This window comes from Mytilus galloprovincialis, chromosome 5 (assembly GCF_965363235.1).
Source record: "Mytilus galloprovincialis chromosome 5, xbMytGall1.hap1.1, whole genome shotgun sequence".
NCBI lineage: Eukaryota > Metazoa > Mollusca > Bivalvia > Mytilida > Mytilidae > Mytilus > Mytilus galloprovincialis.
In genome coordinates, this window is record NC_134842.1 from 48,127,499 (window position 1) to 48,148,412 (window position 20,914).

General features: G+C 33.0%; 1 protein-coding gene across 3 annotated transcripts in view; it reads left to right on the forward strand.

The window, feature by feature from the left end:
- LOC143075943 (uncharacterized) overlaps window positions 1-20,914 on the forward strand; it is an 85,134-nt gene that overhangs the window by 54,059 nt on the left and 10,161 nt on the right. For all 3 annotated transcript variants that reach the window (XM_076251545.1, XM_076251544.1, XM_076251543.1), the window contains 6 exons: window positions 478-555; window positions 4,544-4,589; window positions 7,944-7,976; window positions 9,629-10,901; window positions 15,977-16,446; window positions 19,460-19,549. In XM_076251545.1, the coding sequence (XP_076107660.1) occupies window positions 478-555; window positions 4,544-4,589; window positions 7,944-7,976; window positions 9,629-10,901; window positions 15,977-16,446; window positions 19,460-19,549 (1,990 nt within the window). The remainder of the gene's footprint in view (window positions 1-477; window positions 556-4,543; window positions 4,590-7,943; window positions 7,977-9,628; window positions 10,902-15,976; window positions 16,447-19,459; window positions 19,550-20,914) is intronic.

Below are 20,914 nucleotides of genomic sequence, written 5' to 3' on the forward strand. Positions count from 1 at the left end.
CGTTTTCAAGCTTAAGAATATTTTGCATTTGAAGTTATCTTTATATAGAAATATCAGTATACTTCAAAAACCTTTAAACCTGAACATAAACTGTAGAAAACATGAAAAGATGTGGCGAAAATGAGCACCCCACTCTACAAGTTCATGGCAATACATAGTCTGAACAATGACAGTACACGATAAAATCAGTCACATTTTATTAAATCTAATTCTTTATTGAAAGAGTAAAAACATGATATTTACATCAGTCAAGCAAAATATAAGGAAAAGTTAATGGGTAGATATCAGCTGAACCATTTTGAAATTCATGCTAATGGTTACAAACATGGTCTGCTTGATTATATATTTTTTTTCTAGAAAATAGGCTGTGCAAATAATTAAAATCAAAATTCACTGTATTAACAGCATATGATTTTGAAAATTTGCTCTAAAGACATGCCCATCATTGATTTCAATTTATTTTTTGATCAATTGTAGGAATCAGCAAATTTTATATTATGTCCCACAACTGGACATTTTATATCACCAAGTGGTGAGGAACAGATATATGAAAAGGTATGTCTCTTTAATACTAAAAAAATGTTTAAATTTGCAGTGGTGTTATAGTGTGTTACAGTTATTGTAACTGTTAGAATTGAAATTCTATTTATCTATTCATCATTTCCTTTTCTGGTGATTTTTGGCTAGCCTTGACAGTCAAAAAGTGAGACATATGTATGGTGTTTCTGATGGCGGCGTCTGTGACGTCAGCAATTTGTTAAAGTTTGTGATAAGGTTAGTTTAAAGGGAACCACTTATGGTAGATCATTGATATTTAGTATACAGTTGTACAAGTATTTGCACATCTCATTTCCATGGACATTATTTAGCCCTGCATCCTCAGTCTTGGTCTATTGACTTTAAAACAATTGCTTACTTTCAATGTAAAAGTTTGTGATTAGGTCAGTTTTAGTGGAACCACTAATGGTAGGGCAATGACATTTGGTGTGCAGTTGTATTCGCGTTGGCATATCTCATTTCCATGGAGATTGTTTGGTTCTGCCCCTTCAGTCATGGTCTATTGACTTTGAAAATTTTCCATACCTTGCACGTTAAAGTTTCTGATTACAATAAAATTGAGAATGGAAATGGGGAATGTGTCTTAATGGATTAGGTTAGTTTAAGGGGAACCATCTAGGATATGTCAATAATATTTGGCATGTTATTATATAAGCATCAGCAAATCTCGTTTCCATGGAGATTTTTTACTCCATCCCCTCAGTCATGGTTATTGACTTTGGAATTTTTTCATGGCTTAAGTTTATGGTTAGGTTATTGTTAGGGGAAACCAATAACTTAAGTCAATGATATTTGGTATGTAGTTGTCTTAGCATTGGCATATATATAGTTTTATGAAACTTTCTCAGATTTTTTATCATATAATGCCATTATACACCTCCTATTTTGTTTTTGTTAAAACTCGTTTTTGGAGTTTCTATTTCAAAAACTTGTACTTTGCCATTGCCATTGCCTTATAATGGGAGGTACCCATTTTCTATCGGCAACTCCTCCTAAACCAAAATATGAACTTTGCAAATGGGGGGGAGGGGGGGGTGGTATAATTTCGTGAGCTCTGTACCTGTAGTTTTGGCTGGTGCTGAATAAATCAACCTACTTTAAATTGCTTAAAGAGCATCCTGGTTTCAGTAAAAACAAACAGTACTTCACCGCTGAAAAACAGGTAAAATTTGCCCTATTAAAATTTCATACAGTTTTTTATTATTGAAACAAGGGTAGCAGCAACTCCAATAATAACAGAGAAATATCTTTCAAACAAATCTGTCAAAGCGTCTTTACACATCCAGGAGTATAGTTTCATCATTTGATCAAAATTGTTTCCCCCCTGGACAGTTCGCATAATTTTTTGAATTTCAATATTTCTCAAACGATCACAAATTGAAGTTCGTTTGTCGTAGATTCGTCATTCGAACGAATTTTCGTCACATTTAATATAAAAGAGGGACGAAAGATACCAAAGGTACAGTCAAACTCATAAATCTAAAATAAACTGACAGTACCATGGCTAAAAATGAAAAAGACAAACAGACAAACAATAGTACACATGACACAACATAGAAAACTAAAGAATAAACAACACGAACCCCACCAAAAACTAGGGGTGATCTCAGGTGCTCTGGAAGGGTAAGCAGATCCTGCTCCACATGTGGCACCCGTCGTGTTGCTTATGTGATAACAAATCCCATCAATATAAATTTTCATCAAAAACTTTCGACAATTTCCATTTAAAATAATGAACTTTATTCTGAAAACGTTCAATGTTTTCACGAGTCAAGCAGGTGCTTCCTGTTCTGTATGCTACGCATGCGTGAAAGTATTCCTATGACTATTTATAGACACCAAAAACGTAAAATACGAAATCATTTAGTATCATTTAAAGGAGAGAGAAAAATATATATCTCTTACTAAAGGAATTAAAATTGAAAAATTATAATTTACTGATGAATCCGGACTTGTTTTGAATTTATTATCCACATGTCACTTCCCGTTTTCATTTTATTTAAAAACCGAAAGTAGAAACATGATTTATTGACTATTCTTGTTTACAACCTCCATACAGTAACAGTCATTAAAATCGTTCCAAAAAGGATTTTATACAGTTCCAACTTCATAGGAATGTTATCCAAATATCGACTTAGACGTTTTATAAGGATAATGATTATGCAGTAAGATAATCATTGCAAGTTAATTTCTGCTGTGACTCCTTGTTTAAAAACGATGGAATCCAACTTTTGTTGATCAGGAATTCCCCTGGAATAAACTGGAGAGAAATTGTAAACTAAATCTCTGGATCCCATGTCAGAATCTTTCATAATAAGGACCAATACAGTCAAATCATACAATAACTGCCAATCATGCCTAAGTCCTTTAAAACATGTTAAAATCTGACAAAGTCAAAGATGAAGCTAGTAATATACATCCTTGGTCCCTCGCTGTTACACAAAAATAGGTTGAATTTAATAGCGTGCAAAAGTGACTTAAGAACTCAAAATCCTAGCTTAAACCCTGGTTATAGTTGCATCTACTTGTAACTTTGCATACATAGTCATTATGATTAGGACTTTCTAAACAGTATGGCAAATTTGGGTTTTGATCCAAATTTTACGGTTCATTGAACATGAAAATGGGATTGTGTGAAACCGCTTCTTTTTCAGGTTGAAGTTTTTGGTCGAGGTAGTTTATGATGAAGTAATAGTTGCATCAACTTGTAACTATGCATACATAGTCATTATGATTGGAAAATTTACAGTCAATTGGCGTCTGTTGTTTGTCTGTTGGCGTAGTTCGTCCATGGTCGTCGTCGTTGTCGTCTGTTAACTTTTACAAACATCTTCTCTGAAACTACTTGGCCAAATTAAACCAAACTTGGCCTAAATCATCCTTAGGGTATCTAGTTTAAAAAATGTATCTGATGACCGTCCCACAAAACAAGATGGCCGCCATGAATAAAAATAGAACTCAGCAGTAAAATGCAGTTTTTGGCCTTATATCTCTGAAGCGTTTAGATCAAATCTGACATGGGGGTAAAACAAACCAAAAACTGAGGACCTGGTGTGTTTTAGGGTACATGATTTACTTTGCACCTGTCCAAAGTCAGGAGTCTGTAATTCAGTTATTACTATCTAATCTGTCAACTCAAGACAACGATTACATAATACTGTTTTGCTTGTAAGGGAGGTAATTTGTGACACTAGATTCTATGATCTCAAATCGATCGATAACCAATTTTCAGTCCATTTATAGAAATATATGTGTATATCACTTCAGAATTATAAGGAAATTATTTGCTCACCAAGACGTTAGTGTTCAAGTTGTTAAAATTCACGACCTATTTTTTGTATTCTGTATGGAATTAGTCATTTCACACCCTAATCATTTTGTATCCTCAATTTCGTACCATATGGAATATTTAATTAAAGTTTCCATGTACTGCTTCACTATAGCAATCACAGGTCTTTCAATTTCAAATATTTATATGATGCCAAATAATAAACATGTATTTTGTCTATACGAAATTAGCTACCAATTATTCCCAGCATGCATTGTCACTTCTAACCGGGAAGAGTCAATAAATATTCTTTTTGTTCTTAAGAGTATGTAAATAAAAGTTCAGTCAAAAAGTATCCAAAATTGATCCTAAGTCCTTTAGCTTTCATCTGGTACTAAAATAACCAATAGATTCTTTTCTTTTTAAAGCTATAGTTACATGTATGCATAGGATTTATTATGTCTTGAATAAGTTGTACTCTCTGGTATGTTCCTTCTGACCAGCCCTATTAAGTGGTTCTATATCTATAATTATTACATGTACACACTGCAGATCTTTTTAAGAACTGTGCATGTAAAAGTAATATTTCACCACTCTTTATTATCATTCAGTGCTGAAGAAATTTATATTGTATAATGTACTTTTTTTGTGCAATCTGACTCTGTAAAGAGTATTAAACGATTAATACTAATAAACTTTGTTCAATCTTGATTTTAGGAGACTTCAGATACTCCATTTTCTGATGAAGAACCTTTGGACTCAGGTATTCTTTATTTAAAGGTTAATTTTGCTTGAACAAACTTGAGGGTATCTATTTGAGTACCCTAGCATCCAGGTCTGATACAACTTAGCCATTTTGTCATAGGACTAGATATAAGACGTTTTGTCATCGCTCAAAACTCGTGCATCCTACTTTGGATTGGGGATAAAACATGGCAGGAATACATGTAAAAATTTGAATGAATTCTGTATTTACAAAATTCATATTTTTAGGATTGACCAGGTTAAGATATGTTGATAGCCATTTTGCCTTAGATCAGGATGAAGAAATTTATATTCTTGCTTAGAAAGGAATATTGACATCACTGACTCATTATGAAATTCAATTGCGTATTTGATATCTGGTTTTTAATGGAACTTTTCTATGTTCCCTCCTGATAACATGTGAGTTTGGGGAGATAAAAATTGTGCATGCAAAAAGAAATTTTATTTGTTTACCCATTGTTGAAGGCCAAACAGTTTTCAACCTGTAGACGCATATTACTTTGTACTAGGCACATAAGTCAGTAATACCACATCCTTTTTTTTTTTCAATAAAATAAAGGTAAATATAAAAGTATTTGTTAAACTCCTGCTTTTTATAGCGGAGGTATATAGTGAGGGGTAGTCTATCTGACCTTCCATTTGTCTGTCCAGTGCAATATGCTATTTTTATTCCCAACTCCCTTTTAACTACTTTTTGGCTCGGCCAAGTGAGCTTTTCACATCACTTGCCGTCTGTCATCGTCCGTCTTCGTTAACTTTTACAAAAATCTTCTCTGAAACTACTAGGCCAAATAAAATTTAACTTGGCCACAATCATCATTGGGGTATCTAGTTTAAAAATTGTGTCCGGTGACTGGGCCAACCAACCAAGATGGCCGCCATGGCTAAAAATAGAACATAGGGGTAAAATGCAGTTTTTGGCTTATAACTCAAAAACCAAAGCATTTATAGCAAATCTGACAGGAAGTAAAATTTATCAGGTAAGATCTATCTGCCCTGAAATTTTCAGATGAATTGGAAAATCCGTTGTAAGGTTGCTGCCCCTGAATTGGTAATTTTAAGGAAATTTTGCTTTTTTGGTTATTATCTTGAATATTATTATAGATAGAGATAAACTGTAAACTGCAAAAATGTTCAGCAAAGTAAGATTTACAAATAAGTCAACAGGACCAAAATAACTCAAAAACCAAAGCATTTAGAGCAAATCTGATGGGGTTGATATTGTTTATCAGGTGAAGATCTATCTGCCCTGAAATTTTCAGATGAATCAGACAACCCTTTGTTGGGTTGCTGCCCCTGAATTGGTAATTTTATGGAAATTTTTGCTGTTTTTTGTTATTATCTTGAATATTATTATAGATAGAGATAAACTGTAAACAGCAATAATTTACAGCAAAGTAAGATCTAAAAATAAGTCAACATGCCCAAAATGGTCAGTTGACCCCTAAGGAGTTATTGACCTTTACAGTCAATTTTTAACAATTTTCATAAAATTTGTTAATTTTTACTAACATTTTCCACTGAAACCACTTGGCCAATCATTATAGATAGGGATAATTGTACTCGGCAAGAATGTTCAGTAAAGAAGGATCTACAAACACATCATCATCACCAAAACACAATTTTGTCATGAATCCATCTGTGTCCTTTGTTGAATATTCAATAGACCAAGGTGAGCAACACAGGCTCTTTCTAGCCTCTAGTTATGATTGAATGAAACTTTATCAGATTCTTAACCATGCAATGCAATTGTGCACCTATTTTGTTTTTGGTCAAAATCATGTTTAGAGTTTCTATTTCCAAAACATGGACTTTTAATGGGAGATACCCATTTTGTATCCGCAACACCTCCTAAACCACTTATTATACTTAAATGAAACTTTCTCAGTTACTTTATCATAAAATGATGCCATTGTGCACCTTCTATTTTGTTTAGCTCAAAATCATTTTTTTGGGATATGTTTGCTTTCAAGCAATCTAAAGACTTTTTACCATTGACTCAGGGCCATGCCCTCACGTCAACCATTTTATTCTAAACATTGAGGAACATCTCAGATTCTTATGATTGTCTTGCTTTAAAAGGTAAAAACAACCAAAAGGATTGAATTTAAACAACTGTCCTATACTGTTCTTCTCATTATCTTCATATTGATATTTCCCTCAACCTATATGCGTGTTTTTAACAACACGGAAAATCAGAATTCAGCAGTATTTATATTTAGTGTTTTTATAAATTTAGAAACGCGTCTGAGAGAATTCCTCAGTTTTGATAAAATGCGAGAGTTCTCTGAATTCCGATAAATCTATTTCTGTAATATAAGAACTGAAGTGGAGTTTTTCTTATATGTCACTGTTATGAAACTGATATTTGGTATTGTACTGCCATAAAGAAATGGAGAACCATCTAGGTCGTTTAATTAAAATTGAATATACGTCCTTGCTACAAATCAAATGTCTAGGATTTATTTAGGTAATTAAGCACATGCGTATAGTTTTCTTGACTTCAAGGGGTATCAAGATTGAATGATTGCTCTGGACAGGGACTTTAGAAAGTCTCTGCTCTGGATTCCCAACTTCATTGATTAATTTGAAACTCGTGAGATCCTTTCTATGTCTGTCTTCTATTGAGGGTTATTGTTGTTGCATAATTTTAAATCATATGCATCATTTAAATTAAAATAAATGTAGTCCACAACGTAAACGTGTAACTAGAACACCCCTTCAGCCGAAATGGAGTCTTCCATATTATCGCTACGAGTTGTCTCCCTTATACTTCTGTCAATTCTGAATCAAAATACGACGATATGTGAAGAAAGATTAACTCGTTCTGTATTATATTAAAAGCGATCGCAATTTAAACAGAGGAATGTGTACGGAAAGGAGTCATGCCCACTGACCCAAAGGAAGTTAAATATTTTTAAGAGTAAGAAATGGGAATTGGGATTCCTCATGGCACCGTCATATTTTGTATCTGTAACTCTTCCTTATCATAATCTTATGAAACTTTTTCAGATTCTATTTCATGTAATCTTTTTGTGCACCTCCTATTTTGATTTTTGATTAAAATAATGTTGTATTTTTTCTTCTCACAAACATGGACTTAGCCATTGCCTTATATTGGGGTACCCATTTTGTATCGGACACTCATCCTACACCATTGAATATAATTTAATGGAACTTTCTTTGATTCTTTATCGTATAATGCCATTGTGCGTCTCCTATTTTATGTTATGGTAAAAAAAAATGGGGGTTGTCCAATACAGAAACGTGGACTTTGCATGCTTATGGTATAATTTTGTGAGCAGAGACCTCAAGTTGACATTGATTTTGATAACATATTTATCTTTTTCAGGATGGACATCCTACAGATTATCAAGACCAAAAGGTTAGTTTAATTTGTGTCTCACCTTGACATTGCAAAAAGCGAGACTTAAGTATGCTGATATTGACGACAGCAGTGGCAGCAATTTGTTAAACTTTGTGATTAGATCAGTTTAAAGAAAGCTACTTATGGTAAATCAATGATATTTGATACTCAGTTGTACTGGTATTCCCACATCTCATTTCCATGGAGATCACTCAGCCTGGTCGACTCAGTCATGGTCTTTTGACTTTAACAATTACTTAGTTTCAATGTAAGTTTTTAATTAGGTAAGTTCAAGGGGAATTATTAATAGTTGGTCTATGATATTTGGTGTGCAGTTGTTTTTTCGGTGTATGGAAGGACTGTAAGGTGTACATGTCCAACTGGCAGGTGTCATCTGACCTTGACCTCATTTTCATGGTGCAGTGGTTATAGTTCAAGTTTTTGTGTTTTGGTCCGTTTTTCTCATACTTTATGCAATAGGTCTACTCTATTTGTTGTATTGAATGATTGTAAGGTCTATATGTCTAGCGGACAGATGTCATGTGACCTTGACCTCATTTTCATGGTTCAGTGGTCAAACTTAAGTTTTTGAGTTTTGGTCTCTTTATCTAATACTATAAGCCATAGGTCAACTATATTTGGTGTATAGAAATATTTTATGATCTATATGTCAGTGGCGCAGGTTTTATTTGACCTTGACCTCATTTTCACGGTTCGTTGATCAGTGTTAAGTTTTTGTGTTTTGGTCTATTTTTCTTTAACTATAAGTAATAGGTCAACTATAATTGTTGTATGGAAGCATATGTTAGCTGTATATGTCTGCTTGGCATGGTTCATCTGACCTTGACCTCATTCTCGTGGTTCATTGGTCTTTATTTAGTTATCTTGGTTAATGTTTATCATGTTTATGTGACAGTTGTATTAAAGCTTTATACTTAGGACTATCAACATAATATCAATGATTAGTAAAAAAGGCGAGACATTTCAGCGTGTGCACTCTTGTTTTTCTACGGAAAGCTTTTCCATAATGTGTTTTAAATGATTAAATAACAGTTGAGTACTTCTAGCGATAGAACAAACTTTTCAGTTGGAGTTATGAAATAAATATATTGCAATCGCCACCTGGGCGATCTGGAAAGTGATGTGAAGTCGCCCGTGTGAAATTGTGCTCGCCTTGGGCGACCGTTTTTATCCCTGTCATGGACTCTTGCAAAAACAAAAAGATTTACAGATTTACAATTGTTTTGCACCAGCCCATGAGAAAACGGTTCATTGTATGACTCCCAAATGAAGGAGGTTTGGTAGGTTGAGGATTAATTTCCAAATTCTTACGGGCATAATTTAGTAACCTATCAAAAAAAAAATATACATGTATGATGATTATCTGATTCATCAAGGAACAAAAAGATGACTGTTTTGCACCAGCCTATGAGAATAAACATGTTCTCTGTGAGATTCCCAATAAAATTTAGAGACTGTATAGCTTTAATACATGGGAAATTTTGTTTTGCAAAAGTATAATTTTTAAATAGGTAGACTTATCATGTTTGAGCAGATGATATATTATTCTAATAAAAAGATAACTCTAAATTATTGGAAAACAGATGGCTTAGATCCTAATTAAAAAAATATAGAGTCTTAAATTGATAATTATTTAATTTTATTTTCAGTCAAAGTCAAGAGAATTCACAAATTAAACGGAAAGAGACAATATAACAAATTATTGGCATGTTATTTTTGTGGGAAAGTGTTTCGCCATAGGATTAAGAAACATCTTGAAAGTTGTCACTCAAAGGAAACTATGGTTGCTTCAGCATGTTCTAAAACAAATAAGATTGAGAGGAGGAAATTATTTGATAGAATCAAGAATTTTGGATCTTTTAAGTATAATGTGAAAATTCTGGCGGAAGGACAAGGAAATTTGATAGTTTGTAGGAGACCAAGTAAAGAAACCTTAAATTCAGTAGATTTCCTGCCATGTCTTTATTGTTATGGTTTTTATGGGAGGAAAGAATTGTGGAGACATACCAAGAAATGTGCATTCAACAAAAATAAAAATAAGTCACAGTTACAGGACGCAAGTATTATTGCAAGATCTAAACTAGTCCTGGCAGGAGGATTGAGCCCTTATTTAGAGGAAAAAGAAGTAGCAGTTCCTAAGGAACTAGAAGAAACTTGCTTCATTAAAATGCATAGAGATCAAATTTTTGATAATATTGTAAATGATATATTAATACTACAATTTGGAAAATTCATGATTAGCCAGCTGGGACCAAGAAGAACTAACTATGTATCACAAAGGATGCGTCAACTGGCAAGATTGAAATTGAAGTTCAATGAAATGAATAAGTCGGAAAAGGATCTTCAAAGTTTGATTAATCCAGAATATTTTGATTGTATTATAACAGCTATACAAAAACTTGCAGGTTACCATAGGAACGAGCAGCAGATTTTTGCTTTTGAAACTCCATCTTTAGCTCTTAATATGGGACATAATCTAGTTAAAACAGCAGAAATAAAGAGAGGGAATGCTATTAGAATGTCAGATGATGTGATGAAAAAAGAAAGTGATGACTTTTTGATGCTCCATTCCTCGGACTGGACTCAAATGATATCTGCTGTTGCTCTTGCAACACTGAGAACAAACAAGTTTAACAAGCCTATGGCATTGCCAGTCACAAGTGATTTAGTCCTATTGAAAACTTATTTAGACTCAATAATTGAAGAGTTGTCTAGTCAAAAATTTAAGCAGCAAGACTTGAAACTTTGGAAAAGGTTAGCTGAAGCTACTTTGACCAGAATTATACTCTTCAACAAAAGAAGAAGTAGTGAGGTAGCCAAATTACTTACCAGCAGCTTCAAAAAAAGATGCAATTGGCAGCAAAATGTAAATGAAGAGATATCCATTGGTCTGAAACCTGTGGAAAAAATGCTTTTACAGAGGTATGTAAACATTTGCATGTATTGTTTTTAATATACTCTTTCAAAACAATTAGATCTCGTCTTTTACTTTGGATTAATCTTGTAATATAGCTATTTTTCAAAATTTTCCTTCAATGTTACTGATCGTGCTGATAATTATGATGAAGTGTTGGTAACCATAAAGCATGGATGGGATTGATTTTCACAAAAATCTGTTGAGGGTGATCTTTTTTTCAGGAGGGGGACTTGGATAAAAATCTTAAATTTATGCTTGTCGCCTGGATAGCGCCTTCATTTTTTGTCTGATTTCCTTCAAACTTGGATGAAGTTTTCGAAACAATAAAAGCTTGGATAGGATTGATTTTTACAGAAATCTCTAGAGGGCCCTTTTTTAAGGAGGGGTACTTTTAAAAAAATCATAAATTTATGCTCGTCGCCTGGAATGCGACTTCTTTTTTTATTGAATTTTCTTCAAGATTAGATGAAGAGTTGGTAACCATAAAAGCTTGGATTGGATTGGTTTTTCATAGAAAACTGTAGAGAGGGTCCACTTTTTTAGATCTATGATATTTTGTTTGCCTAGTGACAATGTCGGGATGTGGAGTATGTGAGCGTGCTCACTAAGTTTCTTTCCTTTTCTTTCTCGGTACAGACGAGTGATATGAATAAAATATTGATAGAAACTAGAGACGCAAGTGCTGTTGTCAAAGTAAACAAAACAGTGATAAACAGATTATCATTGGATCTCAATTCTATTGCTTTTCTCACTTTCGCAGCATCTGCACAAGCAAGAAAATCAATTTTGTTGAGATGACCAATTATAATCTATAAAAATGGCTTTTGAAAAGCAGTTTAAAATAATGATATATTAAACTGTGTTACCCCTTTGGTCAATTTTCTTTTTTGTCGCCTCTTTCGACAAAACTATATTTTTTTGCCAAGTAATTGGTACATGTATTTGTCCTTTTTGCTTTCTAAATAAAATAAATTTGCACCATTGTTATCCCATTTATTTTTATTCCCTTTTTTTGTTTGATAATCATTGTACATGTTGCAATAGAACAATAACTGCTATATACTTTTTTAGCTCACTTGGCCCAAAATAGGCCAAAGGGCCAAGTGAGCTTTTCTCATCACTTGGCGTCCGGCTCTGTCGTCGTTAACTTTTACAAAAATCTTCTCCTCTGAAACTACTGGGCCAAATTTAACCAAACTTGGCCTCAATCATCATTGGGGTATCTAGTTTAAAAAATATGTCCGGTGACCCCGCCAACCAATCAAGATGGCCGCCATGGCTAAAAATAGAACATAGGGGCGAAATGTAGATTTTGGCTTATAACTCTGAAACCAAAGCATTTAGAGCAAATCTGACATGGGTAAAATTGTTCATCAAGTCAAGATCTATCTGCCCTGAAATTTTCAGATGAATCAGACAACTGGTTGTTGGGTTGCTGCCCCTGAATTGGTAATTTTAAGGAAATTTTGCCGTTTTTAGTTATTATCTTGAATATTATTATAGATAGAGATAAACTGTAAACAGCAATAATGTTCAGCAAAGTAAGATCTACAAATATGTCAACATGACCAAAATGGTCAGTTTACCCCTTAAGGAGTTATTGCCCTTTATAGTCAATTTTTGGTGGAAGAAGACGTAAAGTCTTCTGAAGACCTATGGGACCGACTTTAAACTCATTGAGCCTCCGTATGCCGCATTCGTTTCTGTGTATTACAATTTCATAACAACTTAAGATTCCTAACACCGATTTTTACACATGATTAAGCATCTGAATCATTTAATTTGTAAATTAGGATTGAAAAACAATCACTATCGTAAATATGACCTTTTTATTTATGTAAATTAATAGATATTATCTCATCCACATGTAATCCATGAACGTTATTTGTTTACTTGTAACCGGATGTTTTTACTGTAGATATTTGTAGTACGCATGTGTGAATTTGGTATCGGGACAACTCGCCCTGTTTACAAGTTCACCCTTGAAGTTACGAATTTGCAATCTTGCAGACAAGAAGATTTTGTTTTTAATAAATAAAAAGGATCTATTTCTTATTAAATTGGTGTCTTTATTCATTGTTTTCCTTGTCATGTGAATTAGATGCCTTTCTACTTCAAATGGTTTGAATCTATTTATAAATTTATTCAAGACTCAGTTGACAAGAGCAGTACGTTACTGTTGGGAGAATTTGATTAAACTCTAAATGCTCATAGAATAAGAAATATAATTGAAACTGAATGTACCTTCTTCTGAATAATTTATTGCAATATAAATATAAATCCCTTTTGACAAGAGAAATCTGACTTTTGTCAGAAATATTTTTTTCACATGTGCAAAGGTAATCACGTGTGGCGGCCATATTGGTTTGTTTACAAATATGTGAAGAAGCCTCTAGAACCATGACCTAAACATAAATAGTCTCTGAAAGTGTAAACTTTATGCAATACTATTTTATCAATCATGATTATTTTCATAAATTTAAATTTGATTATTTAAAGAAATAAAATTATAGCAATTACGATTTTAGATTAGAGGTTCTACTCAGACATGCTTTGATTTATTTATAGCCAAATTAGTTTACCTGTGTGAAAATGTAAATAATTTGTTTACTAAACTAGTAAAAACAAACTATGGATGGAAGATAATAATTTATATAAATATTGCAGGACATTTGATTGATTTTAATAAATATAGGATTTAAAAACTGCAAGTGGAAACAAATTTATTCATTAGCTACATAATCAGCTGATAATTTTTCTCGCAAACATCGTGGTGATGTAACTGATGAAAATCACTCCATCAATCCTCCAGCCCTTTCATATATTAAGCAATAGATCTACTTATTATTGTAGAATATTCATTGAATATACATTCATCGTCTAATTGAATATATCGGGTAATCGGATATTTTTAGCTGACATTTTGATTATCCGATTGTCCGGAGTCTACTGTACTACCATAAACATGATAAAGATAGTAAATAGTATTTTTTTCACTAATTTATTGACATAATACTGGTTGTAACATATTTTATTTTTGTATTCAGGTTGGGACCCCCCCAATTATGAGTGGTGTCCCTTAAATAAGGGACTGTTCCTAAAACAAGGGGTCATTTTACTGTTGAAAAAAAAGAAAGAACATTCTTAAGATTTTTATTAAACTCAAAAGTGGGAAAATTCTAATATTTGGAACAACTTTTCTAAATGAGGGGTCAAATTAATAAAGAAGATATAAGTTTAGAAACAACAGAAAATTCTTATGACATATTTTGACCATTTAGTACTTAATAGATGCATAGTTCTTGGGGGAAAGTTTCATCAAATAATATGAATAAAAATGTGCTCATTTTTTACAGTGGGTTGTAATGTTCTTCCAATAAGGTTACCCCTCATTTGGAGTGTTGTTCCCAACCTGTTAAAGGTCCATCTTTGTGTGCATAATTCAAAATTGGAAATTTCAACAAGCATCTAATATTCTTACGCAAGAAAATAAACCCTGATCTGCTAGCTTCATCTCTTCTACCGATTTAATAACTAGAATCATGCAAACAGACTTAAGAAAAAGGCATGTAAGTTCATCATACAAATATGACACTTTTTCTAGACAATCCAGATCGTGCAAAATACTTCGCTTAACATTGTAACCTTAAAATTGTTGTTGTGCACTAAAAACCCCTATGGGAACTTTCAAAAGTTGGCGGGTATGTAACAAGCCTTACTATTTTTATGCTCCATTTATGGGCATTATGTTTTCTGGTCTGTCCGTTCGTCCTGCTTCTGGTTATAAAGTTTATGGTCGAGGTAGTTTTTGATGAAGTTGAAATCCAATCAACTTGAAACTTAGTGCACATGTGTTCCTTATGATATGATCTTCTTAATTTTACTGCCAATTTAAAGATTTTACCTAATTTTCACAGTCCACTGAACATAGAAAATGATTGTACGGATGGGAAATCCATGTACTTAAAATTATGACCTTTTCTTGTTTGAAGAAAAAAAAATACATCATAACGATAATGGAACAAAGCAGCCTGGGTTAGTTGGGCTGCTTTTGTGGTAATTCAGGTTACCTTTTATTCACCTTCTTCCACCTCAGAGCTATCAGCTCTTTGTTTAACAATTTTCATTAATTCGGTAAATTTTTGTAAATTTTTACAAAATATTTTCCTCTGTAACTAAAGGGTCAAGTTTATTATAGATAGAGAGAATTGTAAGTAGCAAGATTGTTCAGTAAAGTAAGATTTACAAACACATCACCATCACCAAAAGACAATTTTGTCATGAATCCATCTGTGTCCTTTGTTTAATATGCACATAGACCAAGGTGAGCGACACAGGCTCTAAAGAGCCTCTAGTTTTAAATAAGTGTGAATTGCATTAAAAGTCAAGAAATTATCAAATTTGACTCCTGAGAAGTTGATATTCACCTTCTATCAGTTTATTAGATCTATACATCCTGTCTAATTGAAGAACCAATTAAAGAAAAATAATAATATTGGAAAAATTTTCATGTCTGGACCTAAAGTTGAAACATAAAACTATACTTAAACTGCATATGTTAACTAATCACCTACTTAAAAACAAATATTTTATGGAAGTTGTGAAAACAAGCCTTTAGGTGACATGTGGAGCCATTTGACAACATTATTTCATTAAACAATAAACAATACTATTAGAAAAACTGAATAAAGAATGGAAATGGGGAATATGTCAAAGAGACAACAACCTGACCAAAATGAACAAAACAACCCAAGGTCACCAATGTGCCTTCAACACCGCGAGAAATCCAACACCCAGAGAAAGGCAGGCTTGAGCAGGCACGAAACAATCCCCACCCCTAAACCATATATATTCCTTTCGTCATGTCAAATTGATGAATATAATGGGGGTGCCAAGCTGTTTATAATAACAGGGGGCTTTGTTTGTGAGACTTCATAACAGCATCCTGTTACAATAATTTCTTGTTAAATGTTTGCTTTACAGATAACATATGGGATTGGCACATTAAAAACATTTCAACTTAACATTTGCTAAATATTTTCAGGGACTATTTTACAATATATTACATTTTCATTTTTAGGCTACAAATGATTGAAACTCAAGGGAAGCAGAACAAGAGGTGTCCGGTGCTCCTTACCCCTGCCATGATAAAAGCTATTGAATCCCTTGATGCTAACAAGGAAATATGCAAAGTGTCTTTAGTAAATCCATTTGTTTTTGCAAGTTCGACTAGTACTGACAGTCCGATAAGTGCCTGGAGTGCAATGAACAAAATGGCAACTGAAGCTGGGTGTAAAAACCCAGAACTGATATCATCGAGCCGTCTGAGGAAATATTTGGCCACTGTTTGCCAGGTCCTTGACCTGGAGGACTTTGAGTTAGAGTGGTTGTCCAGGCACTTGGCTCATAACATTAATACACACAAAAACCATTATAGGCAGCATGATTCGACCATTGAAATAGCCAAAATTGGCAATTTGATATTGGCTGCAGATGAAGGAAAACTTGGAAAATATGCTGGCAAGAAGTTATCTGACATTGATGTTTCAGGTTAGTGATAGACTAATGACCCTTTGCCTAAGCAGTATCACGCCCAATGCAGAACATTATGAAGGAACACCATTATTTCACTCCCCATACACAACTTTCTGAAACTTTGTTAATTCCTACTATTTAATGAAGGACACGTTCATTTTTGATATGAATTGCTTTTGGCAATCAAGAGTTATTTGCCCTTAATTGTATAAAAAAGACTAATTTTTCATTTCCAGTTGATAAAAAGAGAATTTCACCTTAACAGCTTTCTTAAATATGAATATGCAGTTTCTTACTTTAAAATCAAGATCAGGTTCAATTTTGAAACATATATCTCATTTCAAGATTTATTTGCCCTTGATTCTTAAAATAAACTGTTCTTTTCATTTCTGTTTTTTACAACCTTACTTCTCTTCACAGACAAACATACATGTAACAACTTTATATAGCATAAGGACATCTATTGCTTAATTCAAACAAATACTTTCAACTGACCACCATCTTTATATGTGTAGTTTAGAATGGGTGGCACTCAGTGGTGGTTGTATCTCAGAAGATCAAAAGATCACTAATAAATGTCACAAAGCTTTAATAGTTGAAATACTTCATTGCATGTAATCTGGAAAGAAAAAAAAAACAGCAAGAAAATATTTTTTGTTGTGAATAAACCATTATTCTGAAAGAAAAAAAATATACCATTTTCTGAAAGGATATTGTTCTATAATTATTTGTATGGCCCTGCAAGGATGTTGTCGGTGTCATATAGTTTTACCCTTGTCCATAATTTCGTCATTCCACAACAAACCATTACACAGACTTTTTTTCTGAACGCCTTCAGATATTGGGCTGATATATGGGAATTGAGTTAACCATGATGAGTTACAGATCAAGTTTAAATTTCGTTTCGCTCTGCTAATTTTTGACGAAATTATGGGCTTTGGACTTTGATAAATTGTTGAAAATCACAGTTGTACGGACCTTTTTTCTAAACGCCTTCAGACATTGGGCTGATATTTGGGATTTGAGTTAACCATGATGAGTTACAGATCAAGTTTAAATTTCGTTCCGCTCTGCTAATTTTTGACAAAATTACAGGGTTTGGACTTTGATAATTGTTGAAAATCACAGTTATACAGACTTTTTTTTCTAAACGCCTTCAGATATTGGACTAATTTTTGGTATGTGAGTTAACCATGATAAGTTACAGATCAAGTTTAAGTTTCGTTCCGCTTCGCTAATTTTTGCCAAAATAACGGGCTTTGGACTTTGATAAATTGTTGAAAATCACAGTTAGACAGACTTTTTTTCTAAACGCCTTCAGATATCAGGCTGATTTTTGGTATGTGAGTTAACCATGATGAGTTCTAGATGAAGTTAAAGTAAGGTTGTGCTCCGCTAATTTTTGACGAAATTACGGGCTTTGGACTTTGATAAATTGTTGAAAATCAGTTATACAGACTTTATTTCTAAATGCCTTCAGATATTGGGCTGATTTTTGGTATCTGAGTTAACCATGATGAGTTATAGATCAAGATTAAGCAAGGTTCCGCTCTGCTGATTTTAGTCCAAATTAAGGGTTTACCACTTTGAAAATTATACAGACTTATCTATACCCATTCAAATTTTGAGTTTGTGTCCACATGTATGTGTGTTGTTGAAATTGCAGTTTTTCAACTTTTTGAGACGGAGCCATTCGTGTCGTTTTGACGCATGGTTTTTTTTTTTTGTTTTTTTTTTTATATGTATCCTTTTTTGTTCATGGACATTAATAATTGTTTATCTGTCAATACACACATATTTGTGGTCTTCTTTTTCTTGTGAATACCACTGTCACACTAATTTAATTATTGTCACTTTATTATTTCAATTGTACTATACTGTATGCCATGTCCATTTAATGTACATGTGCTTGTGCTAATAGATAATGTCTATTGTCTATAAAAATTGGTTGGGCCCCTGGAGAAAAAGAGTTAAGTTTAGTCCCTATAAACACAGTAAATACTCACAAGCCTGCTCATTTTTTTTTTCAAATCATAAGGCTTAGAAAAATAGCATCAATTTTAAGAGTATCAATTTTTAAGAAATTCAATAAAAATATAATTTAACCTGTTCCTTACAAGGTGCTGACTTAGTGTTGTAACTTTGATGCTGATCTGTCATCAATGATTGCCATCAGTGTGGGACTTGGTGTAACATAGAACCCGATAGGAAATACATACAAAAATCTTCTTTTAGAGAACTGCTGAATGGATTGCAACTAAACATGGTAGAACTGTTCCTAACGATTTTCTGATCAAGTTTTGTTACTTTGGTGCTAATCTGTCATCCATGACAGGCCTCTACAATAACTTTTTTTTTCAACTTGTTCGAATGGAATTGTAACTTGTCTGAAAAAACCTTATTAACTTTTTTTCAGTAGTTGATTCAATAAACAAAATGAAATAAAACAATATATTATTTATAACAGAATTTTATTTATATCTCTTGACATCCTTGTCAAAAATATAAGTCGAGAGGAACTGCAATAGTCAAAGAATGTAGGGTCTAGTTTTTATCAATGACCAAGTCTCTTCAGTCAGTGTGTCACAGTAAAACATAAAATAGCCTTTCAAGATGTCATTATTATTTGGACTACCACAAGACCAATTTTATGAGTATCTGCATGTTCTAGGTCTTAAGTGCTGAGGTAATTATTTACCATCACTTGGCGTCAGCCGTCGTCATCTGTCAGTCGTAAATTATTTCAAAGATCTTCTCTGAAACTACTGAACCAATTCCAACCAAACTTAGCTGAATGATCTTTATGGTATCTAGTAAAAAGTTAGTGTTCTATTTTCTGTTTCGTCAGAAAACATGGCCACCATGGCTAATAATAGAACATATGGTAAAATGCAGTTTCTGGCTTATATCTCAAAAACTAGAGCATTTAGAGCAAATCCGTGACATAATTAGAATTGGAGCAAAAACAATAAGGCTCCCAAACTCTGTTTTGGGTGATTTGATTATTCATAATCTTGTTTATTTTCAGAATTTATAATTCCACTAGAAAATGAAGAGGATGATTTTGAGTGTGATCAGCCAGCAAAAGATGAGGATTTTTTAGATGAAGACCTCAGTGGTAAGGATTGATCTAATTCCTGTAACAATTAACAATTAAAAACCAATTGTTCAGAGAACAATTGAAAGTCTTTCCACATTAAAGAAATTTTGATAAGAAGATAGTTTCTTCATACTGATGCGATAAATAATGGTTTAATTATATTTTTGAGTGATATAAGGGAGGTAATATGCTACTTGTACAAGGTCCAAAGCCTTTATAATGAACTTAGTTGAAGTTATAATCAAATAACCTCATATCAAGACATTTCAGGGGCACCAACTCCTACAAGATGCCATTAAATTGTGTAAGACTAAATGTAGCATATCTTCGTTACAATAAAGCAGACATTTTGCACTTGTTCTTTTATATGTATCTTTCAAAGTGTCGGAGAAAATGCAAAAACAAGCAAAAGTCACAATTGAGAACTTGACCTTGACCTTTGACCTTGACCTCATTTTCTAAGTTAGGACCTAGGGGCCTCAAATAAAAACATTCCAGGGTCATACCGTTAACTGTTTATGAGTTAAAAAAACTTACCAACAAATTTATTTTGTAAAGGTAGATAACTCCTATAAAATTTCATCGAATCGCTTTGATCCAAATAAGCCAAAAATTACTGAGGATGTAACAAACAATTTGTAAAAAGAATTTTGTCAATATCTTTTTTTGTTACGAAGGAGATGCACACAGATGATAAACAGTGAATAGGGAGATAACTCTTACAAAGAAAATGGTTCGGCTTAGCAGGGTGAAATTTTAAAGCGCATAAACTATACAATACAGTATGAGAAATATCTAAGCGACATATTGCGAAACAAACATTTATCGCAAGATCAAATTTGGCGGGAAAAAAAATAAAATAATGATAATTAAAAACCAAAAGGTCTTTCCACACAAAACAATGTATTTTCATATGAAAGTAGTAAAATTAAGTTTAAAATGTCATTTCAATCGTCGAATGATAGCTTATTGTACGCTGATTCCAAAAATATATGGTTTCTATACAATATTTTTAAATATGGAGGATAATTTGTTACTTTCCGTTTGAAAAATGTTAACTCAGATTATATTTGAATATTTACTTGACACTGATTCCAAAAATATCTGGTTCTATATACTTTTATACTAATAAAGTACAAAAATAGCTACTTCCGGTTTACACAAGGTCACTTCCGGTTATTTTTTCAAGGTTAAATGGTTTGATACCTATTGCCAAAAGTCTCATGTCTTTATCATGTATACATATGAGGTAAAAGCAAAGGTCAAAATCTAGAACATCAAATTAAGCTATGACCTTGAGATCAATTTGAAGGTCATAAACCAAGGACCTTAAATCAAAAGACTAGGTCTTAATTATATCTGGTTAATGAGTTATATCACCAT